Source organism: Psammomys obesus, unplaced genomic scaffold (genome assembly GCF_907164565.1).
Source record: "Psammomys obesus unplaced genomic scaffold, mPsaObe1.curated_primary_1811, whole genome shotgun sequence".
Taxonomy (NCBI): domain Eukaryota; kingdom Metazoa; phylum Chordata; class Mammalia; order Rodentia; family Muridae; genus Psammomys; species Psammomys obesus.
In genome coordinates, this window is record NW_026590062.1 from 481,476 (window position 1) to 505,649 (window position 24,174).

Consider the following 24,174-nt stretch of genomic DNA (forward strand, 5'->3'; position numbering starts at 1 on the left):
TAGAGGCTAACCTAGGAAATGAGTAGATCCCCCAAACAAATAAATGTGCTCCATGTTTGCTTAGGTGCGCTTACCAGTGTTATTTGTTCTGTCAGCTTATCCTGAGAACCATCCTGGGATGAGACTGCATTCTGAGCAGGACTCTGTGGCTTGGGGGGAGCCGACACTGCCACCCCTGGAGACCGGGAAGTGATGGGAGACAGAGCCTTGCTGGTAGAAGAAGAGGGTCTGTTCACTGGTGAAGAACGAGCAGGCAGGGGTCCAGGGCCTGAGCCACTCACAGGTACAAGGGGTGAGGAAGAGGAGGAAGTGGGCAGAGACCGCTGGCATGGCTGGGCAGAGTCCAGAGGGGGCCTGGTCGATGCCACTGTCTAGTGGGCAGAAGACAAGTGAATCAGGATCAAGACAAGGCTTCTACAGGTTCACAGTGTCCAAATGCCAGAGAACTCAGCCAGCACAAGCCAGTAGTCAGTGCATTCCTCTCCATGGCAACACACGCACACAAAATTAATCCCAACACAAACTACAACTCACAACCACAAGATACATGATATCCAAAGATTAAATTCTTCTACACAGAAACTAAACTGCATTATTAACTGCACCTTTGTAACTTGGTATATTAGAACTCATAAAAGCTTTTGCTCTTCTTCAGCTTTTTTCCTCTTTTTTTTTTTTTTTTTTTTAAGTAATTAATTAGTGCTGGAGAGATGGCTCAGCTGCTCTTCCAGAGGACCTGAATTCAATTTCCAGCAACCACATGGTGGCTCACAACCATCTGTAACAGAATCTGAGTCCCTCTTCTGGTGTGCATGAAAACGGAGCACTGATATACATTAAATAAATAAATAAATTTTAAAAGAATTAATTAATGTGCACGGTGGTGCATACTTTTAATCCCAGCACTTAGGAGGCAGAGGTGTGCAGATCTCTGAATCTGAGGCCAGCTTGGTCTACAAAGTGAGTTCCAGGTCAGCCAAGGCTACACCAGAGAAACCCTGTCTTGAGAAAAAAAAAAAAAAAAAAAAGATTTTCCCTTAAAACAAAACACCCTTGATTACATAACCTAAGTAGACCTTGAACTATGTCTTCCTGCATAAGCCTTCTGAGGGCTGAGGTTACACTTACACATCATCAAGTGCACTTTTCCATACATTTTTGGAAGATGTTTTCTTGTAGTGCTTTTGGGTCTGAACTGGCAAGTTTTACTTTTTTAATTGTGTAGAACCAAAATTTGTATTTAAAGGCATAGAAGAAAGAAAAGGCAGTTGCTTTGATCATGAAGTCACATGAAAAGGAAGCTAGATAAAAAGCCACAGGATTGCGTGCCAGCACTACACTCATCGCCCTCTGCTCACTCACTGCATATATGTGACCAGACAATTCACCGCTGTTGCCATGCCTTCCCCATTATAATGGGCCGCATCCTCAAACCATGAGCCAGAATCCCTTATCTAAAGCAAAATAAAACCCCACAGGACTGTTTTTGTTTTAGCTATAGAATGCTAAACTAGATTTTAATTTTTATTGTATTTTTATGTAACAACATCACTCAAAATGTCAGCTGAGCTTACTGTTTTTATGTAATTTTTTTTAGAGACAAGAGCTCAGTATTGTAGCCTCAGTTGGCCTTAAACTCTCCATCCTCCTGCCTCAGCCTCTTGAGTGGCATATTACAGGCTGGCGCCACCATTTCCCAGCTTGGCATCTTGCATCTTTTTAGCATCCATGTATGTCTCTTGTTACAAGAAGGCTGGAGAGGTAGAAAACTCTTCTGTGCTGTCCAGAAGCTACGATCATAAAAGGGGCCTTAACCCCAGCAAGTCTGTATAAAGTTCTCCCAGGAGCCCAGGAAGGAGGCCACTTAAGACAGAGGTAAAGGCCAGGAATAGTCCAGCAGGAAAACCAGTCAAGACCACTAGGGCAAGGAAGGCTCAGCAGACATACTCTCAAAATTTAACAATGACTCCCACAGTAAGTGTCTACCTTAAGAGGCTCAGAAGTCACATTAGATACACACACGTATAGAAATAGAGCTTTACGCAAGTGTAGCCACCTCTATTCACTCACAAGTTGTGATGTTTTCAGGAACACAGCTGAGGGACCTGTAGAAACAGAATGGCTTGCAAAGCCAAAAACTTTCTCCATGGCCCTTTACAGAAGGGGGGATAATCTCAGCCCAACTCATAAGAAATAAGGGTCTTTCCTACCCTCCCACAATACCTAGGTGACACTAGGGCCTCACACATGTTAGGTAAACAGTCTACTCAGCTTCCTTTATTTTGTGATGGGGTCTCTCTAAGTTGGCCAGGATAGCCTTGAACTTGCATTATTACTGTCACAACCACCTCCCAAGTAGCTGAAATTAGAGACCTGTGTTACAAGGTCCAACTAAGTAATGAGTTTCTATAGATTTATTGTTTCTTTTTCTTTTTTTTTTTTTTAAAGATTTTATTTTAAATTACTTGTCTGTGTCTCTTGTATGTAGCTATGTATGTGCACATGGGTATAAGTGCCTTTGGAGTTCAGAAGATATTAGAACCTGTGGAACTGGTCTTTTAGGTGGTTGTGAACCACCCAATATGGATACTGCAAACTAAACTCAGGTCCTCCAAGAAGAGTATTATGTGCTCTTAACCACTGAAGCACCTCTCCATCCCTGTACAGTTTCTTAAAAGCCATTTATTAAAGCTCATCATTTTAACAACAAAGGCAGAAAACAAAGGTAAGAAAACCACAGTGCTGCTCTAGGTCAGATTATGATTCCAAGAGAAGAAAGATCATTCTCATGAAAGCCATGGGGAGCCAGGTGTAGTGGTGCACGCCTTTAAATCCCAGCACTCAGGAGGTAAGAAGCAGACAGATCTCTGTGAGTTCCAGGACAGCCAAGGCTGCACAGATTAGATCCTGGGAGGGAGGGAGGGAGGGAGGGGCAAAGGGAAGGAAGAAGAAAGGAAGGAAGCCAGCCAGCTATGGAGACAGAGTTTAGTGGCCCTGGGGAGAACCAACCTCCTTCCCTAACCAAGTGCGTAGGCCTCCGCACCTGCCTGCCTCTAATACTCACAACCCTACCACTTAGATGATGACGAATGTCAAGATTGTAACCATGTGGCCTGAACTTCTCATAAAATAGGAACAGCAGACTCCCACTTCACAACTACTAAACAGAGAAACTAATGACAATGAAGTCCTTACCACACAGCACATGGCAGTCAGTTCAGACTGTTCTCTCCTTTCTGCTCCCATCTATTTTAAGTCTTTATTATATAACCTAAATGGACTTAAAGCTCTTCTGAGTTTCTTCTTTATTAATATGAGGGAGGTGAGAGCAAAGAGGCCCAACACTCACTGACTCCATCTATAACTGTTGTACCTATGTTGCATAGTCTCACTGGACTCCAGAAGCTGGCGTAAGTACTCACAAACCCACATAGGTATAAAGTCAGTGAGGAGGGGTGGCATCACTGATACAAGTATAGTGTTATCCACACTGGTGGAATTCACAGTATTGGGGGGGAAAAATGGGAAAGGTAGCAGCAAAGGAGGAAGCCTAGCTGACAGTGAAGAGTCTGGCCTCCCCCTTAAACAAAGCTGGAGTCTGTTGTGGGCCTTTTGCTTTCTGATATGTAAACATGTTTTTGTTTTAATCCCAGGTGTGGGATGTGGGACTGATCCAGACAGTCCACAACAGCAAACTATTTGCCTCATGCAGGCTCCGAGAGGGGCTCTTTGCCAGATACAGATAGTTTAATTCTGAGGACTCTGGAGAGGGAATAAAGGCCAGAGGCCAGAGAGGGTTGAAAAAAAAAGAAGGCTCCTGGTGCTCCCCACCCACACTGCTCCTTGTTGCTGTTGATGCAGTGTGAGGAGAAGTTGGGGATCTCCTAAAACAAAGTCTGGACTTGCCCCAAGGAACCGGATGACCCTAATCAGCAGAAAGTAGCTGAGAAAAAAACTATGCCCCTTCTCCCCACTAACCTTTTTTCTCTCCTACCAGGTATTGGGATGTTGGAAGAGATTAGGGTAGAGAAGGAAGAGAATAAGAAATTAAATAAAAGAGTTTAAAACTAACACCTACAGGAGTCAACTCTGAATTGTTACTTCATCCATCTCTCTTTGGATCAGTCCCACAACTTTCAAGACTGGAAAAAACTGGTCACCATCTAAGGGTTCCCAGAAGACCAAATGGGGTGACAAATAGCATGGACTCAACAGGTCGAGGCTTCCTCCACTAAAAGCAACAATAATAATGGTTTTCTATTACTTTAATGATTGTTATTACAAAGCCAAATAGAATTAATTAGCAACTGCTACAATAACCAACTGTGCTAAGAGGGCATGTAATGCTGCTTCCAGAAATGTGCAGGTTCAGGAAAACCACCCTACCAAATACCTAGACAGCAAGCCACCTTTGCAGACTGTTTCCTCTTTTCTTCTGCACCTCACTATTAAAACAGCCCATGTCCACAGAGTACCTGGGTCTGGGAGGAAAGCTGAGAGGTCTGCATCTGTGCCTTCCCAGGCAGCGGAACGTGGAGGGCCGGCTGGACAGGCTGTGAAGGAGCAGGGAGCTGGCTGGGCAGGGGGGCAGGGACAGGGGCATTCAGCTGTTGAGTCTTCACTGGGATTTGGAGCTGAGTTGGAGCCTCCACCATCTGTGACTGCTGCGAAAACTGTAAGGTGGAAGGGAGGGCTGTGGCTGGGACACTGGCCGAGGGCAGCCTTGCAGGGAGCTGTGGTGGTGGGGTATGCAAGCTGGCAGCGTTCTGCACAGGAGGCCCCGTAGAAGGGTCGTACTGCTGTTGGCTCTGCTTCTGTCCAGTGAGCTGTGTGGCCTGAGGAGTTGGGGGCATTCCTCCTGCAAAATAAGAAAAAGCCCAAAGCACTGACCTCAGTGCACAGCAGCTTTTACCAAGTGAGTCACAAGGACACACACTGAACATTCTGTCTCTCACATGAGAACTGTTACAGTCAAAATGGGAGTGTCCTAGAGTAGACCTAAGGTCAGGATGAGCACACAAAGAAGGAAAAAAATGCACCCAAGTATTGCAAGTTAGTACTAAGCAAAACAAGAATCAAATAAGCACAGGGCTTCTGACAGCAGTAGCAATTAGGAACACAGAAATAAAATCACCGAAAAGCACAATGCGGAGATGTGTGGCTCCCACCAGAATGGCAAGAACCTGTCTCTGAGGACTTTCTCAATATAGAATTGACTGGGGCACAAAGACATACTGCCACGTGGGAAAATTCCACATCCAGTACACTCCCTTGACTACATGGCCCTAATGGATGGCTCCAGGTTCTGGGTACTCCCTCATGCCGAGCTAAGAGCACTGCTCTACTGCTGGGTCTTACCTTGGACTGTCGGCATTAACTGCTGCAGAGGGACTCCTGCATTCACCCCTGGATGCTGGAAAACTACCCCTGGATGACCCACTTCAAGACGAGGTCTCTTAGACTGCTCTAGAATAATTTTCAAGAAAGGTGTTGTTTCATGTAAAAATAAAACCACAGAAAGTAGTAGGAAAAAAGACATATATAAGTGTTTTTAAATCTTTTTTAAAGGGAAGCCCTTCTATAATATAAGGGGTAAAGCTGATATAGTTTCATTAAAAATTTGCAAGTATAAAGAAAAGCATCATACAAAGGCCAAAGGATAAGCAACAACTAAGAGACACTGCAACACATGATTGGCAGAGGCTCACTTAATCATTCTCAAAGCACTCACAAATAACATAAGAAGTTTCAATGGCCAGGACAGTGGACAGAAAACATCAATAGCTAGCCAAGGACAGAGTCACAAATGGTTAATGAGCAATAAAAGCTCCTATGCCACCTTACTTAGAATCAGACACCCACATCAAAAGAGGAGGTGTGATTCCACCCCTAAGTCAGAATACCGAAGATTACAAGATTTATTAAAATAAGGAAAACAGACAAAATGTGAGAGAACCAGAACTGTCAATAGAGATAGAACTAGACTGCCTGCTCAGGCAGTCTGGCAGCAGCACTACATCTCATTCCTCTGGGACCTGGCAGGGTGTTCCTTCAGATCAGCTACCAGATACATCAAATCAACATTTCAAACTAAATGTTGTCTCTCTCTGCCCTTTCTTGCAGAAAAAAAATGTAGTGATAACTAGAGAAGAGTAGCAACGACTGATTGATAAACTCCAACTGTCCAAAGCCATGTGTAGTGGCACAGACCTATAAACCCAAAAGGTTCCCTTCAAGTTCAAGGCCAGACTAAGCTATGTTGAGAGTTGCAGGCCAGTTAGGTCTCATAAGACAGTATGTAAAATAAATAATTATTTTTATTATTAATCGTTCGTTCATACAGTGAACATGGTGCCATGGTGCAGACACCAAAAGATAAGATTCAGGTGCATTGACTGGGAAAGTGACCTATTATGGTCTCTTTTTTTTTTTCTTTTTTTTTTAATTAACACTGTGGGGGCTGGAGAGATGGCTCAGAGGTTAGCTGCTCTTCCAGAGGTCCTGAGTTCAATTCCCAACAACCATATGGTGGTTCACAACCATCTATAATGTGATCTGATACCCTCTTCTGGCAAGCAGGTGTGCATGAAAATAGAATACTCATATACATAAAAATAAATCTTTAAAAAATAAATAAAGTAACACTGTGTTCATGTGTTTAAATCTGATATTTTTTTTTCAGAATAACTCATATGTAAGGAAATTTTGGTATGTACAGAATAACGTCTGTGAGAACCACAAAATATTGACAGTGGTCCCTGCTATTGTTACAGAAGAAGCAGACATGAAGTCAGAAGTAGCTATGAGTCACCTTCTGAACTACTTGAGTATCCCACATTAAAAAAAAAAAAGTGTGATCATACTATGGGGAAAAGGGAGCTGGCAGTTTAAAAACTGGCTTCCACCAGGCAGTAGTGGCGCATGCCTTTAATCCCAGCACTAAGGAGGCAGAGGCAAGCAGATCTCTGTGAGTTTAAGGTTTAAGGCCAGGCTAGTTTACAAAGGTAGTTCCAGAACAGTCAGGGCTACACAGAGACCCTGTCTCAAAAAAAAAAAAAAAAAGAAACAATAAACAAACAAACAAATAAACAATCACTTCCAAAGGTGGCTAGGCAATGCTACCAGTGAGTCATACCATAATGGTTGTTCATGGGACATCAGATGGAATGTACAGAATCAACTGATAATTTCTAACTTCGATACAGATTAAAAATTTATACAAATATTTTAGTTAACAATAAACCAAAAAAAAATTAACTTAAAGTAAAAATTAAGTTTAGAAACATGTGGCAACTAACTTGCCGCTGCACGGTTGGCCATACTGGGCATACCTGTGGGTGGCATCACCTGTTGCCTCTTAAAGGGGTCGGCTTCTGTGGCACTGCCGGCCCCCACCACTAGGCTCCCAGTCAGGGCTTGGTGCTGGAAAAAAAATTAAAAGCAATAAGATTCTTATTTTACAGCCATCAGAAAAATAACACACAATACAACTACCATACCTCTCCCAAACACTGACCTCACTCCGTTCATTAAGGAGGCTTCTACCTACCTACCCAATGTCTTTAAACACACAGGTAATGTACATTTATGTTTCAAAAGTACTATAAGATTCTAACTTACCTCCGAAGAGAAAAAAAGGGCTTGTAAAGACTCATTACTCTGGTTTTAAATAGAATTTCAAATAATCACCAATTTACAACCTTTGAGAACTAGCATTAATTACTGAATAAAAACAAAAGGGTTGAACTGGGAAACCTTACTTTCAGTTCTGAGGCTGCAGTTTGGTTGACCTAAGATTATACTATTTGGCCCAACTTTACAACAAAAAGTCAGTAACAAAAGGAAAAGTATAGGTACCTTCCTACTGGGGAACAACATGAATAGCCTAATAAACAATAAACTATCCTCAATCTTCAAAATGATGTTCTTTTATTTACCACTAATACACATATATACACACATCTGTACATGTGTAGCTACACATGTACAGATGTGTATACATATGTAAATGAAATGTGTATGCTACTTACATAAGTAAAGTAGAAGAACCCAATCTGTGTAAGCTACATGGTTTCAGCTATCTGAATTTGATATTCTGGAAAATGCAGAGCTATGAGGACAGAAGAAGGTCAGTAGTTACAAGAAGTGGATGAGAAGATGAATAGGTATCTTATATGATCATCATGGCAGTCTAAACCTACAAAAAGCATAGAAACAATGGAGTCCCAGCATCTACTGTAAACTCTGGATGACAATAATGCCCATGCAGAATTAGTTAAACAAGTGAACCCCTGTGCCTGATGTCAATGAGCAAGACTATACATGTGATATGTGAAACACAGGATAAAGAGGATTTAGACAATTTTTGTTCCATATTTCTGTTCTGCTATAAACCCAAAACTGCCCAAAAATAAATAGTCAGACTTAGTGGTACATTTCTTTAACTCCAGTACTCAAAGGGCAGAGGTGGGTGGATCTTTGTGAGTTGAGGCTAGCCTGGTGGACATAATGAGTTGCAGGCCAGCCAGGGCTACACTGTAAGGCCCTGTCTCAAAAAAGTTTTTAAAAGATCTTTCAGCTGGGCAGAGAATGGTTGTAATCTCAGCACTCATAAAGCAGAAGTGGAAAGATCTCTGATTGGGAGACCAGCTATGGATGCATTAAAAAAAAAAACCACTAGGCAGTGGTGTCGAACACCTTTAATCCCAGGAGGCATTGGCAGGTAGATCTCTGAGTTCAAGGCTACCCTAACCCTGGTCTACACATGGTTCTAGGACTGGAAACAACCCCCCTTCAAAAAAAAAAAAAAGAAAACAAACAAACAAACAAAAAAAAAAACATGAAAGCTAATTACCTGAAATGCAACTAACATGCCACTTTACAAAAAAAAAAAAGGACAATAACTGAATCTTGGTCAGTAAGACTTAAAACTGACCTTTCCATCTGAGCACTGCGCCTGCTATCTCAGCAGATCTCTGACAGCAGTCCTGCCAGTAGCTATAGGCTGTGGAATTTCTCTCGGGAGGAGTTGGGTCTTCCAATCTCCTCAGTGGGGCACCTTAGACACCAAAGTTACTAGTGCTAATCAAAAGACTATGCCATGTACACAGCTACTCAACTAAGTGCCTTGAGGCCTACAGAGACAAGGTTTGGCCCCTGCAACCCACACCACAGAGTATGGGCTCACCAGTAACAGGTGGCACAGTGAGCACAGAGGTTATTCATATTTAACAAGGGAGGAAGAAAGGAGAGAGCAGGAGACAGAAGTGTGCTGGCTGGTCTTCCGTCATCTTGACACAAGCTAGAGTTATCTCAAAGAAGGAAACCTCAAATGGAAAAAAAAAAAAAAAATGCCTCCATTAAGATCTTACGGAAGGCAAAGCCTGTAGGGCATTTTCTTAATTAGTGATTGATGGGGGAGGGCCCAGCCCACTGTGGGTGGGGCCATCTGTGTCATGGTGGTCCTGGGATCTATAAGAAAGCACACTGAGCAAACCATGGGAAACAAGCTGATAAGAAATACCCCTTCATGGTCTCTGCATCAGCTCCGACCTCCACGTTCCTGCCCTGTCTTGAGTTCCTGTCCTGACTTCCTTCAGTGTTGCACTACAATGCGGAAATGTAAGCCAAATAAACTCCTTCCTCTCCATCTTGCTTTTTGGTCACAGTGTTTTGTCACATAAACCCTAACTGAGAAAGAAAGGTTGACAAAAAGGGAGAAATGAAAGGAATAATCTGAAAAATCAAAACATCTTAACAGTGGTTTCTCTGTGAATGGGATTATAGATAACTTTTAATTCATGTATGTGTACTTTTCTCAGTTTCCCAAATACTCTGAAACAAACTTATATATCCAAGACAGTTACTCTTCAGTGAAAAAGTAAGTGGCTTGGCATTCAGGAGTGACCAAGCACTCTGTATCAGATGAAACATACTCCAAATATCCTTAAGTTGTAGGTGAAACATCAGAACAATGAAGAGGTAGCAGGTAATACAGGAAGTTCCAGGAAAGGAGCCTAGCAAGCTTCCCAAAGTTGGCATGTGGCATGAGGGCAGTTCCCAAGATACACTCTGTGGAAAGAAGACAGGGAAAGCAGAGACTGCTGGGCAAAGGAGACCTGTTACCTCTGCCAAGCTCTAACTGAAAGATGTTGGGAGTCTGGCTGACCATTATCCACAAGCAGACAGACACCCAGGCAGTTACACAGAGGCCAACATAGGAAACTAAGAGGTTAAGTACCACCTGCCTTAAAGGAGAGTAAATTTGCAGCTAGAGCGCAGTAAGCCAGACACAGTGGGCAACACTAGTAATCCTACTATTCTGGGGACTGCAAGTACAAGGTCAGCCTGAACTGCATGAAGAAACCTTCTTAAAAAAAAAAGTTAGCTAGGGAGAAGATGGCTCACATAAGTAATAAATAAATGTAATGTATCATTCAGAGACCCTAGACAACACACCATGAGAAAGAACAGTGGAAGGAATGACAGCCATGTAGCCTACAGAAGATCCAACTCTTGCTGTCTACACAAAAATGCACTCACCTCCTACTGGAGGAAGCCTTACATCAGCAGGAAACTGCAGCTCCTAAAGCCAAATTTCTCATCAATTTTAAATAAATAATGAAATAGCTAAATGACTAGACCATGGCTTTTCTAAGACTGGAGCTTCTAAGACTAGTCCGCCTTTAATCCCAGCACTTGGGAGGCAGAGGCAGGCAGACCTCTGTGAGTCTGAGACCAGCCTGGTCTACAGAGTGAGTTCCAGGGCAGCCAAGGCTACACTGAGAAACCCTATCTAAAAGACTGGTGCTGTCACTAAAGGTAAAATGGTGTCAAGGAAGAAGAAAGAGGCCTTTCTGAGTACCCTTAAAGACATATCTGTAAGTGAAAAAGACTCAGTAACCTATAATCTCTTCAAGTTTTCTAACACCAGGTTTTGGTACAGAAAACACAAATACAAAACCCACCTGAACCTTCTTTTCAAAAGTATGTCCAGTGGGGCTGGAGAGATGACTCAATGGTTAGGAGCATTTTTTTGCTCTTGTAGAGAACAGAGTTTGATTCCCAGCACCTACCTAGTGGCTAAAAAGTTTTTTGTAGCTCCAGTTCCATGGAATCCAACATTGTCTTCTGGTCACTACAGGTACCAGAACAAATGTGGTACACATACATACATGTAGGTAAAACACTTTAAGTACATAAAATAAAAATCTTAAAAAAAAAAAAGAAGCCAGACTTCGTAGCATACATCTTTAAAAATCCCAGCACTTGTGGGGCAGAGTCTATCTACCACTCAAGGCTAGCCAGGTTTACATAGTGAAACCCTGTCCTCCACCTCCACCTCCACCTCCCCAAAAGGCAGATGGCTGTAAACTTTCCATTACACACATAAAAACAATTACTTGAGTAGAGCCCCTAACACTCGAGGGGAGTCACACCAGAGCTACTCTGCATGAACAGTGCAGGAAGGACTCTCCTCAGCAGCTCTTGGAAGCAGCTGGCCACAGTGAACTCTGGATCTGCACTCTGATTAGCACACACAGCTGCAAACAAAAGCTAGCCTGAAATTCCTTATGAAATGTTTAGTGTAGATATCAGGACAACATATGTGAGAACAAGAAGGCTGGAATATGCAGATATATCCATCAATATTCTTGGCAAAACATAATGTAAAATCTATCAAGCCCTCTTCTGACTCACAAATGCTAGGACAGTAAGAGCACTTCCCTATGGAGACGGAGAGCCCAAACATGAACACCAGCTGAATGGACTACAGCTCTCATACTGATGAAGTACAAGATAACATGAAGGAGCAAGTCATGTGGCGGTACACCTGTATTGCCAGCAGTATGGAAGTAGAGGCAGGAGGACTGCTACAGTTCAAGAGGAGTTGTCCTCTCAGCCACGTGTGCATGTGACTTTAATTAATCATATCATTTAAATAGGTATCAAATATTAAATAACCCATTCCAAGTTTCTACATGTTTAAAATTTTTCATAACACACTGTTAAGAAGGAAAGTGGAGAAAATTACTGCATACCATCTAAAATAGCATTAATAGGGCTGAGGACATGGTTCAATAGCTAAAACACTTAATGTGCAAACCTAAATGGCCTGAGTTTAATCCACATAAAGCCAGATGTAGTGTCCAGCACTTCTATGGTGAGATGGGTGGTAGACAGAGAGAGTGTTGCACAGCAGACATAGCAGTGCACACCCTCAATCCCAGCACTTGAGAGGCAAAGGCAGGCAGATCTTTGAATTCCTGGCCAGCCTACATAACAAGCTCCAGGATAGCCAGCATTACACAGTGAAACCCTGTCTCAAAAAAAAAAAAAAAAGTAAGTGACTCTCAAAAGCTGTCCTCTGACCTACACACACACACACACACACACACACACACACAGAATGAATGAATGGTTTGGGGGGTTTTGTTTTGTTTTTTGTTTTTTATTTTTTAAGGATCAGGCTGGCATGGTGGCTCATGCTTTTAATCCCAGCAATCCTGAGGCAGAGGCAGTCTGAACCCAGTATGGTCTACACAGAAAATTCCAGGCTAGCCAGGGTTACATGGTGATACCCTGTCTCAAACAAAACAAAACAACCAATGATCAAGAACGGTGGGATTATGATCAATGACTTAAGAAAACTCCAATGTCCTCACTTTTGGAGCTGTGTACTAAGCTTCTCTTCAGACCGTCATGACTGACAGACTTTTCTCTATCTACAGAGTTGTTTTCTGATGAGTTTGTTTTTATGGCACAGCCCTCATTCACCCACAGAGCACTCTTGTTGACACTCAGCCTAAATACACATAGCCACTGGCCAATGCTGCTTCCAAAGCATTTAGGTTCTTTCCACTTACACACAACACTGCTTAAGGACATCACTACACCTATGTTCTAGTACACACAAAATTCAAAAGTTCCTCAGGAGTACATTACTGAGGCAGGGAATGCTCATCATTCATCTTTTCCAGGTGAAACAAAATGTTTCCTCATGCCTAAATCAAGCACACTCCACCAAAAGAGGGTGAAAAAAAAAAAAATCACACACACTCACATGAATACCTATCAATCCAATTTTGTCTCTGGTATGTTTAATTGTGACTCTGAATGACTTAGTTTGCACTGAACACATTAGGCATCATTTATTTCACATATCTGTAGGCATACTTAACCTTCCACAGCCCCACTGTTCTTACACAAATAGCCCTCTGTATGACAAATAAATGTACTAACATTACATTTCTCCAAATACTGACAGGGATTCCACATAGAAGTTTTTCTTTTTATTTTGGGTTGTTGTTGTTTGTTTCTGTAACTCTGGCTTTTCTATGTAGACCACGCTGTCCTTGAACTCAGAGATCTGCCTGTCTCTGCCTCCCAGTGCTGGAATTAAAGGTGTGTCCACTACACCCAGCTGAATTGTCTGAAATTTTCTAATTTAAGATTCATCTTCAGTGGCTGGAGAGATGGCTCAGAGGTTAAGACACTAGTTGCTTTTCCAGAGGTCCTGAGTTCAATTCCCAGCACCCACATGGTGGCTCATAACCATCTATAATGAGACCTGGTGCCCTCTTCTGGAGTACAAGCATACATGTATACATAATAAATACATCTTAAAAGAAAAAAAAAGATGCATTTGTAAGTTCAGCCTGGTCTACAGAATGAGTTCCAGGACAGCTGGGGCTATACAGAGAAACCCTGTCTCAGAAAAGAAAAAAAGAAAAAAGAGGGCTGGACAGATGGCTCAATGGTTGAAAGCACTGACTGCTCTACTAGGTGTCCTGAGTTCAATTTCCAGGAACCACATGGTGGCTCACAACCATCTACAATGTGATCTAATGCCCTCTTCTGGCATGCAGGCATACATGCAAGCACTGTATACATAATAAGTAAAGAAATCTTTTTTAAATAAAAGATAAATAAATAAAACTTTTTTTTTTTATAAAAATGTTTACCTCTAAGATCATTATGATGAATTCACAAATAGTAGAATTAGGTTACTGTTCCCTACAAAAATGAACCATGCTCTTTGGCTGATCTCAAGGCTCAATCAAGGAACAAATGGATACAGGGTCTCACTGGGTAGCTCTGCCTGACCTAGAACTCACTGTGTAGACTAAGCTAGCCTCAAATTTCTTGCCTCTTGATTCCTAAGTGCTGAATGACAGAACTGAACCAGCACAGATAGCCCAGAAGAGAAATCTTAAATATTTTGTGCCTTGAAGGGGTAGGATACACATCAAAAGTACATTAGAGTCAGCTAGAAAAGGCCTCAGCAGTCAATTACAAATATTCTGAGCATCAAAGTAAATAAGAGCTGTGGGAAGAGGCTGGATAGTTGCTTGGCAAGGAAACCGAGACCTCCAGGTGAAAACAGCAGACACATCAAACACCATATGGGTTACAAACTGTTAAACCTCAGCAAACTCTTCACACTGAGCAATGTGCTCTCCTGTTATAAAGTATTCTACACTTTAAGGTAAGACAACATTTATTTAGCCTCAAGAGAGATCACAAATCACATGACCAGACACAGAAGCATCACTTGACAAACTTCAATATCCACTGATGAAGGGAATTTCCCCAGCCTGAAAAAGACATACAAACTGATGGCTCCCACCCTCATATTATAGAGAAGATGTTGAGAACAAGACTGAGTGCCTGGGTTTCCACTGCTATAAAACACTATCACATTGAAGTCCTACCTGCACGGCACAGCACAGTACAGCAAAGAATAAAGAAAGAGTTAAGACTCAGGGCTAGAGAGATAACAGCTGTTAAAGGTACCTACACGGTAGCTCACAAACATATGAACTCCAGTTCCAGGGTTATCTGATGCCCTCTTCTGACCTCCGTGGGCACAGTATACACGTGGTATACAAATATACATGTAGGCAAAACACATAAAATAAAAAACAAATAACTCTAAAAAAGAATTAGAGCCAGGCACAGTGGCACACATCTGTAATCCCAGTACTTGGGGAGATAGAGGCTGGAGGATCTGGGTGAATTTGAGGCCAGCCTGGTCTACAAAACTAGTCCAGGACAGCCGAGACTACACAGAGAAACCCTGCGTTATGGACATAAATAAACATGTTTTTGTTTTGGTCCCAGGTGTGGGATGTAGGCTTGAGATGGTCCACAGCAGCAAACTATTTGCCTGTGAGGCCTCTGAGAAGAGTTCTTTGCCAGCTGTAGATAATTTAAATCTGAGGACTCTGGAGAGAGAATAAAAGCCAGAACCTAGAGAGTGTACACAAGAGAAAGAACAATCCTGCTCCTGCTTCCCCTTACTGCTCCTGGTTGCTGTTATGAAAAAAGATCTACTGAAACAAGGATTGGACTGGCTCCAAGGAACTCCACCAGGAAGCAGCTAAGAAAGAACTTCATCCCCTCTCCCACTAACTCTTTCTCTCTCCTACCTGGTGCTGGAGTGTTGGAAAGGATTAGGGTGGAATAGGGAGATAAAGATATAAGAAACATAAATTAAAAAGCTCTTTTAAAAGTATGCCAACAATCCTGTCTCAAAATAACAAACAACAAAAAACAAGAATTAGAAAGAGTAAAGCTTTCTATTTGTAAACATGATTCTCTATGCAGAAAACCCCATGGCATCTACAACAAAGCTCCAAAAACAAATGAATAGGTTTAGCAAGGATGCAGAATATAGGTTAAAATAGCCATCTGTATTTCTGTTTGCAATGAAGAGCTAGGAACTGTTTTTAAATACCATTTTGGTATTATTTATAACAACAACAACAACAAATAATATGCTTAAATACAAATCTAACAAGTTAGCATACAACATTAGCATGCTGACAATTACAAAGCACAAATCAAGGAAACCAAAGAGTGACATTCAAGAACTGAAATACCACCAGGCGGTGGTGGCACAGGCCTTTAATCCCAGCACTCAGGAGGCAGAAGCAGGCAGATCTTTTTCAGTTAGAGGACAGCCAGGTCTACAGAATGAATTTCAGGACAGCCAGGGATACACAAAGAAACCCTGTTTCAAAAAAAAACCTGAAACACCTAAGCCAGGCATGGTAGCGCATGCCTTTGTTCCCAGCACACAGGCAGGCAGATTGCTGTGAGTTTGAAAAGTGAGTCCAGGACAGCCAAAGCTATACAGAGAAACCTTGTTTCAAAAACAAAAAAGAACTGATAGTACAGCAGGGTTCCAGTTCTCCACAAACCTGTTTTAACAGATGCAATGCAATCCCCAGCAGAACATCAAGTCTATTCTGAAACCTATAGGAAAAGAAAATACAAGAACAAAAAAACAAAACAGCAAAGAAAATAGAACGAAGGTGAGACTTTATGGTACTGGAGCCAATGAGATGGCTGAGTGGATAAAGGTGCATATAGCCAAGCCTGATGACCAAGACAGGACCACCTAAACTCAGTCTTCAGGAAGGAAAAACAGACTCTTAGAAGTAATTCTCTGACATCCACTTGTGTACCATGTTATGCACATACTGGATCACAAACAAACATACACAGAGAAAGGAAGAGTGAGAGAGCACCCAATCAAGACCAGACACTAGCACAAACATCCATTTACCTAAACTGACACCCACAAACATCTATCACACCACACAGAATTTCAATGAAAAGGATAACAGGCCTAAATTTCAAATTATTGTACTTCCAGGAAATCCCTGTAACCTTGGATTGAGCAAAACTGTTAGGAATGATATCAGAAGAACAGTTCATCACTTCTCAGACTTTTCATTGAGATCAAGTACAAACACAACCCATTTTTAAAAAATGTTAAAGCTGGGTTAGCGATGCAGGCCTTTAATTCCAGCACTCAGGGAGCCAGAGGCAGGTGATGGCTATGAGTTCAAGGACAGCCTCCAGGACAGTGAAGGCTACACAGAGAAACCCTGACTCAGAAAACAAAAACAACAGAAAAAATGTTAAGTTATACTTCATCAAATTTTTAAATACTTGCTCTACAAACAATAGTCAAGAAAAACAATTTTCAACTGGCATAGTACTGTTGTACCAAAAATTTGGTGTCTGTATCACACAAAAAACTTCTAAATTCAACAACCTAAAAAAGAAATGAGTAAGATACAAACATTTCACCAAAAAGACATGCCAATAAACACAGGCAGGAAAGATGCTCAAGATCATCAGCCTGTCTCATACCTGCCACTAACTGGAAATGGGTCTATAGCTGTAATGAAGTGGGGAATGGGAAACAGGTCTCTCACAATACTGCTGAGAACAGAAAACCACACAGGAAAAAAAAAAGTCTAGCCCTCTTCTATAAAGTTGAGCATATACTCCACATAGGGCCTAATAATAAGACTGACTCCCAGGTAATTCATGCAAATGAAATGAACACCCAAGTACAGACAAAATGCTATCTGTAAACAGTTACAATAGTTTTGTTTGTGAATCCCTAAAACATAAATACTCAACTACCGGTCAAAAGACGAAAACTGCTTCCTGAGAACACCAGAACAGTCCAACTAGTAGAAATGTAATGAGGCTGGAGAGGCTTAATGGTTTTGCAGAAAACATGGGTTTGATTCCCAGTACCTGAATAGTGGCTTACAACCGCTTACGTCAAGTTACAGAAGATCTGATGTCCTCTTCTGGTTTCCACAGACACTAGGCACACACATGGTACACACACATACATTCAAGCAAAGCTCTAATACATATTAGACAAATCTAAAAAATATTTTAAACATACCATATTCTCCATGCTGAGAATGGAGAATGACTACTAAGAAGGAAAACAGGAAAGGCAACCTAGGTAAGTTAGTTGCCTTCCTTCTCAGAATGGGTTAAACCATCTCAGTTTACACACTGTGGCTTTTGTTTCAATAACTTATGAAGACAGCATAGACATGATGGAGAAAAATTAGGTTCTTTCCAAGGTTGGCAAAACTAAACAAACCTATTTCCCTTCACTAATTTCTGCTATATAGGAACCAATAATGACAAGTTACAGACTCAAGAATCAGGAAGAAGTAACAGTATTCATCAATCAGAAGAAACCACAAGCTTACCAGAAAGGTGCTCCATGAGTCCACTATACCCAACACTGGAGAACTCGCAACCTTACAAGCTGGAGAGCATTCAGCAGAGGACAGGAAAGGTCAGACCATGCATAGAGTGCATGGGAAACTGTTTAGTGGACAAGAATAAACTTTTTAAAAGGTGTTGAGAAGTACACAACTCTTTGGTTTGTCAACATTCACACAACTACAGACCAAAGAAATGTGAATATTACTGAATGTTAAGTAAACAAAGCCAAAGAGGTACTTAAAATGTCATGTGACTCACTGATTAAAATGGTTATCTCTACATGAATGAATGTAACAACAGACGTGGCTAGCTAATAAATGCAGAAGGAATATAGAAAATAGAAACCTTAGTTTGGAGGTGGTGTGGTGGGAAGCAGGGAGAAGGAAGAGGGTCTAAAGGTCTTCTTGGGCTACACAGAGAATTTGAGACCAGGTCACTTGAGACACTGTTTTAGTGATTCACAACTATAAACCCACCAGAACTTAGGGGAAAGATGGGAGAACTACTGTAAGTTTGTGGTCTGTCTGAGCTACAGAAAAAACTCCAACTCAGCCTTGGGTAGAGTAAAACCGCCTCAAAAAGTTAAGAAGGGAAAGGAGGAAAGAAGAGAGACAGGGAGAGAATCCACTGCGGGTCTTTATAGTAGTAACAGATTCAGAGCAACTCATCAATATGTGTTTGAAATAGTGGCTAAATGATTATTAAGTTTGAAGGACATTTACACAATTTATATCCTCTTTTGCAGAAGGAAAATTAATGTCCACTGAACAGGCCTGGAAGACCCCACCTCAGATGCTTCAAGTTAACATCACCAGGGACTAGGCAATACCACAGCCTGAGGACATGATAGACTCAGATAGACATACTGTCATTTCTGTGACATTCCTCTAAAAACTACATGACTTAAACATGATATTAGGGCATGTCAGACAATCCCATACAACAGAACATTCCACAATATGTTGTCTGCATGCTTCAGAAACAACCATCACAAAAGAGGAGAAAGCCAGAAAGGCATGACAAGTGAAGAATACGGATATACTGGACCATGTCCAGGGCTAGGGAGAAAAAAAAAAACAACTGCAAAGGACTTCTGCCGGACCAGAGGTGGAATCTGAATCTCAAATGCCAGGCACATAGAAGCACCAGGTTACTGTGGCATTTCCTGACTTGGATGACCTACCTTTATCTACTAGTTGAAGCATTAGGGATAAGCACAATACCATATGGCACTGCATAATCATGAGAATGAAATGCAAATGGGCAAAAGCTAACAGCAACTAATCAGAAAAGGGATAGGGGCTTCCTGTATGACTGTATGTATGACTATAGACACTTTTGTATTTGAAGTTATATTAAAATTAAAAGCAAAAACAAAAACAAAAGTATCACCAAGGACAAAACTGCTTTTGGAAGCCAGGACACACAATCTCGAAAGCTCCTAGAATTTACCATGCGTGTGAATCCCAGCTTCATGAATCTAAGAAATCTCAGTCCTGGGGTAATATAGGTGATTCACACGAATATTTCCTCCAGCTAAGGAAAATACCTACTATGTCTTTTCACTTGTTCTGTTTTGCACTGTTTTCAAAATACAGGTAAAAGACACAAGAAACAACAAACATTAAACACAGTACACAGGAACCCTAAGCATACAATAACAGAACGCTGAATATTAGCAGACATGCACACTACAAGCTACCACCACATTGCAGGTCACAGAAAAACAATGCAGTAAGGTCTGTGTTGTCATTCACTCATGCAACTGAATTTTAGAACTGTATATGCAGAAAGACTTTTATTGTTCAAAATAAGGAATGGGCTCTGGAAAAAAAAATGCCAAAGAGCAAATAGTAAATTGAAGGTTAAAATATCTGGATGAAAGAAACGTTTGGGATGAGACTACAATTTAGAACCATCAAAAAGTACCTGAAACGGTTGCTGCTGGGATGAAAAAGCAGCAGAAACATTTGGCGGAAGCTGGGTTGCTATAGCAACGGGAGTCCCAGTCTGCCCATCCTTGCCTGTCACAACCTTTACCTGAGAGAAATATTTTGAGAAAAAAAGGTAACAATTTTTAAGACTGCTCAAAATTATTAGAACTTCACTGCTGACAGCTCACTAGTTTAGGTGCTTAAAAATGGAATGTTTTTGCATCAAATCCTATAAAAGGACACTGAGCTGACTGGTAAGTTCATAGCATAACAATCTAACAGCTGCCAATCTTCAGAACTCCAATATAGATCACAGGCAACATTTTAGATGCCGCAACTTCCAACTGTAAAATGGGAGTGGCAGATACTCAGGTATCAGTGTCCCACAGCTGGCTTCTTGAAAGATTTGCACAGCTATAACATTCTGTGCCTACCATATGGGTCACACAGCAAAGCTGGCTTTAGTAGAAGCTGTGAGAGGTTGTGTGTTTCTTCACAAGTGCAGATAAGGAGGATCAGTTTACAGACAACATTGGTAACAGACACAAAGAGAACTCAATTCCACTGTTCCACGGCACTAGTGGTGATCCTCAAAATCATTGACACCTTTTGAATAACAAAAATGGCCTAGCCTAGGTCCAGTGTTGAAGAAGACACAGATGGCCAAGCCACACAGATACATCCACAGATGCTAGTAAGGACCCTGGAACAAAGGCAAACTTGCTCACCAAAAGCAGGTTTCATTGCCAAAGGGCTGACAGCAGTTTATATTATTTTAGCTTTATCATAAAACAAAATAAGCTACACCAACATAATAAACACTACACAAGACAAAGGCACAAAAGACAGTGCATCACAGTACAGGTCGCTAAGACCCCAGCATACCTCAGAAAACTTCAGAACTGCTGTGCTGTTGGTGGGAGTTACTGTGCAGCACTCTAGGAACCCAAAAAGCAGCTTCTGTTTTAAGTATTACTCCATAGGTGTTTGCAAAGTGTGAGCTTAAAATATGATCTCACATCTAAGACTACATCTAAAACCTCAAAAAAAAAATTCTTATAGTTATTTGACACTCTGTACTTTAACTGTGAACATCCCACACAAAATACAACTAGTGACTTAGATCGCTTGTTTAAAAACCTTGTTTTTATGGACAGGCCTACATAAACATACATGTAGTGAAACCAGAAAGCCAGGGAAGAGGAACTACGCTTCACTGCACTGGGAGAGCCTTCCCTGTGGGTTGCCAGAGGACTGGCAACAGTGTCTTGTTGGCCAAGGGCCACATACACAAAGGGGAGAAGCCTAGACAGCACTGACTGAACTTTCTGCCCAGGATGGGTTCTGGTTCTTGGTGACAACACCTGGCTCTGAGAAAGCATCAGTCACAAGACAGTCCTTCATCTTCCTCCCCAGACAGCTACACTGAACAGCTTACTCCTTTACATGAAGGAAGGAAAACACACACTTTACTCCTCTTTAGATCCTGTGACACCCAAACTCTACTGTTGCACACCATCTATTTTGCTTTATATAGCCCTTCTAGATTACTGAACTGCTATTTCTTACCTCATCGTTGATAACTTCAGATTTTTCTTCTTCCTCTTCCTCTTCCTCCTCCTCCTCTTCAATGTCCAAATCATTCTGCCTAAGATATGCTTGTAAAGGGGCATAGTGCTTCTTTTTAAAAGCCAAAAAATCCATCATGTTCCCCTGAAGATGTTGCAAGAAGAACAGTTCAATCAGGTATTCCTTGAAGACTTCCTTAAGTGCCTCCATTTCCTTGTAGTGGTAGTCCAGGCACTGCTTCCTCATCTGTGCCATCTCCTGGGAGGCTGGGGGAATTTCCTCCAACTTCTTGGGAGCCTTCTTCATTCCTGAGCTTCCCATAGATGTGAGAGGCACACTGGAAAGGCCTGGAGGCATGGTGGTTCTAGAAGGGCTGGTGGGTGGCGGTGGGGATGTCATCCCAAATGCTGAGGGGCCCCCAACGCCAGGGAGCAGCACACCTGGTGTCCTCTCAAACCCCAGAGATCTGTTCAGTGGCTGCCCCTGAAGCACCTGCTGCTGTTGCTGTATCAACTGGCCCTGAATAATGCTGCTGATCTGGGGTGGCAGGCTGGCCGTAGTAATGTGGTTTGGGCTGGCCAGAGGTTGCAGTCCAGTGCCTCCTGCAGCTGCAGGGCTCTGAGGACCTAGATGGTGGATGGTTCCTCCCGACTGTGCATGAGGTTGGGAGAGCCTCCGCTCTCTGACAGTGATGGGAGCTCCTGAATGTTGGAGTTGAACCTGGGCTCCCTGGGCCATCTGAGTCAGACCTGGTGCCTCCTGAAATACAAAGTGACCACCACTTGATGGGCTCAAGCTGATCTGCCTCACAAGCACACTGGCATCCACAAAGCCTCCAGTGGGGCTGCTGCTGCAGATGCCCAGCCCAGGGCCTGGGGCGCCTGCACGCACATTCTGCAGGGTTTGCCCTGGCCCAGGGCTAGGCTGTGTGGGGCTTTGAGTCTGGACCTGCTGCGACAATGGAGAAGTGACTTGAATGTATGATGGAGAACCATGCTCAAAACGCCTCTGCTGTGCACCAAACTGAAAACCTGGAGAGGTAGGGTTGGGCAGTGGCAGAGGGGCCAGTGTGATCTGCTGGTTTCCTCCCACGACTGGGCCAACATTCTGTAGTGTGATGTTCACATTCTGCCCGGCCACAGGACTTCTGCTCATCAGCTGCTGTATCTGATACCCAGGGGACTGGGGTGCAGATGGGCTGGCTGATGGAGCGAAAGGCGCTGCAGGAGATGGGGGTAGGTTGGGATGGGCTGGCTGCTCCTCTTCACTCCCAGTGAAGGACCTAGACCTCTGCAGCTGATGCTGGACATTCTGAGGACCACTGCCATGGTGCATTATCACCTCCCTTTTCTATCCAATGTAATGTTCCCCTAAAAAATCAAAATTAAAATCAACACAATCATTTGATTACCACTTACTTCAATTACAACTTAGTTGCACTGAAAAGATACTTGAACGTTATGTTCATCTGATTTGCACAAAAGCACTTCTTATTACTTACATCAAAGAACAGGTGGCCACTTACATGTAACCCATTAACTCCTGTCCCCATCACCTTTCCCCCCCACCCAAGATTCCAAAGAAAAAAAGACCAAGGGAAGAAGATGTCCTCTGCCATCACATAGGCCAAGAAGCTGGTAAATCCCATTAAAAAAGAACTAGGAACTAAGAACTATGGCACTACATAGCACATTCAACCCAAAGGGGCAGTGGCTACTTTGTCAATGGCCCTGTGACATCTGCCACAGTGTCAAAGCCACCACCACCACCACAAGTGGCTTAAGGTGCCTCTTGGGATTCACTAGTTTAGTTTAGCCAGGCTTTGTACGTCAAACAGCTACATTTGCCTCTCAAGAACAGAGTAGTTAACTGTTGACCTAAAGAACAACTGCTGGCAAAGAGTACGTTCTCACTAAGAAACCAGCAGTCCCTTCAAGCACAGATCAACACTGTTATCTCCTTGGTTGGGAGAGTTCAACTGGTGATGTCTATATATGACATGGCTCCCAATGAATGGCAGTCTTCCTGTCAACCATGTATGGCAACAAAGGGGTCCCCTACGGTATAACCAAAAGGAAGGCCAAGCTGAGATGGTTACAGTGAGTGATGTATCATCAAGCCAGGAGTGGTGGCACACACCAGTAACCCCAGCTCTCCAGAAGCTGAAGCAGGAGTTTTGCTACAAGTTCAAAGCCATACAGTGACTACAGAGCAAACCTGCATCTCAAAAAAGAAATGAGGTGAGGGGGATGAATACATAGGAGGAGATTTGGGCCACACGGTACAATCATAACAAGCTCTAGTTCCTGCAATAGTTTGACTATGCAAAGTTCACCAATAAGGGCCTTAGTCCCCAGCTGGTGGCACAATTAGAGGTACTGAAAACCTGAAGATGGGGCCTAGATGGAGTAAGTAGGTCACTCAGAGTATGGTTTGAGGTTATGTGCTTTTGTTTTGTTTACTTTCAAGACAGTGTTTTCCTGTGTAGCTCTGGCTGTCCTGGAAATCACTGGTAGACCAGGTTGGTCTCAAACTCAGAGATCTGCCTGCCTTTGTCTGTCTCCTGACTGCTGAAATTAAAGGTGCAAGGGTGTTCCTCAGTTCCTTCCTGCCT

General features: G+C 42.4%; 1 protein-coding gene across 5 annotated transcripts in view; it reads right to left on the reverse strand.

Annotated features, from left to right (window-relative positions):
• Ep400 (E1A binding protein p400) overlaps window positions 1-24,174 on the reverse strand; it is a 107,107-nt gene that overhangs the window by 72,710 nt on the left and 10,223 nt on the right. For 3 of the 5 annotated variants that reach the window (XM_055605728.1, XM_055605726.1, XM_055605725.1), the window contains exons 2-6: window positions 21,561-22,930; window positions 7,332-7,422; window positions 5,359-5,466; window positions 4,476-4,858; window positions 75-371 (exon numbers count right to left, since the gene is read on the reverse strand). In XM_055605728.1, coding sequence (XP_055461703.1) covers window positions 75-371; window positions 4,476-4,858; window positions 5,359-5,466; window positions 7,332-7,422; window positions 21,561-22,895 — 2,214 coding nt within the window. In that variant the 5' untranslated portion in view covers window positions 22,896-22,930. The remainder of the gene's footprint in view (window positions 1-74; window positions 372-4,475; window positions 4,859-5,358; window positions 5,467-7,331; window positions 7,423-21,560; window positions 22,931-24,174) is intronic. The other 2 variants (XM_055605729.1, XM_055605727.1) reach the window with 1 other exon arrangement.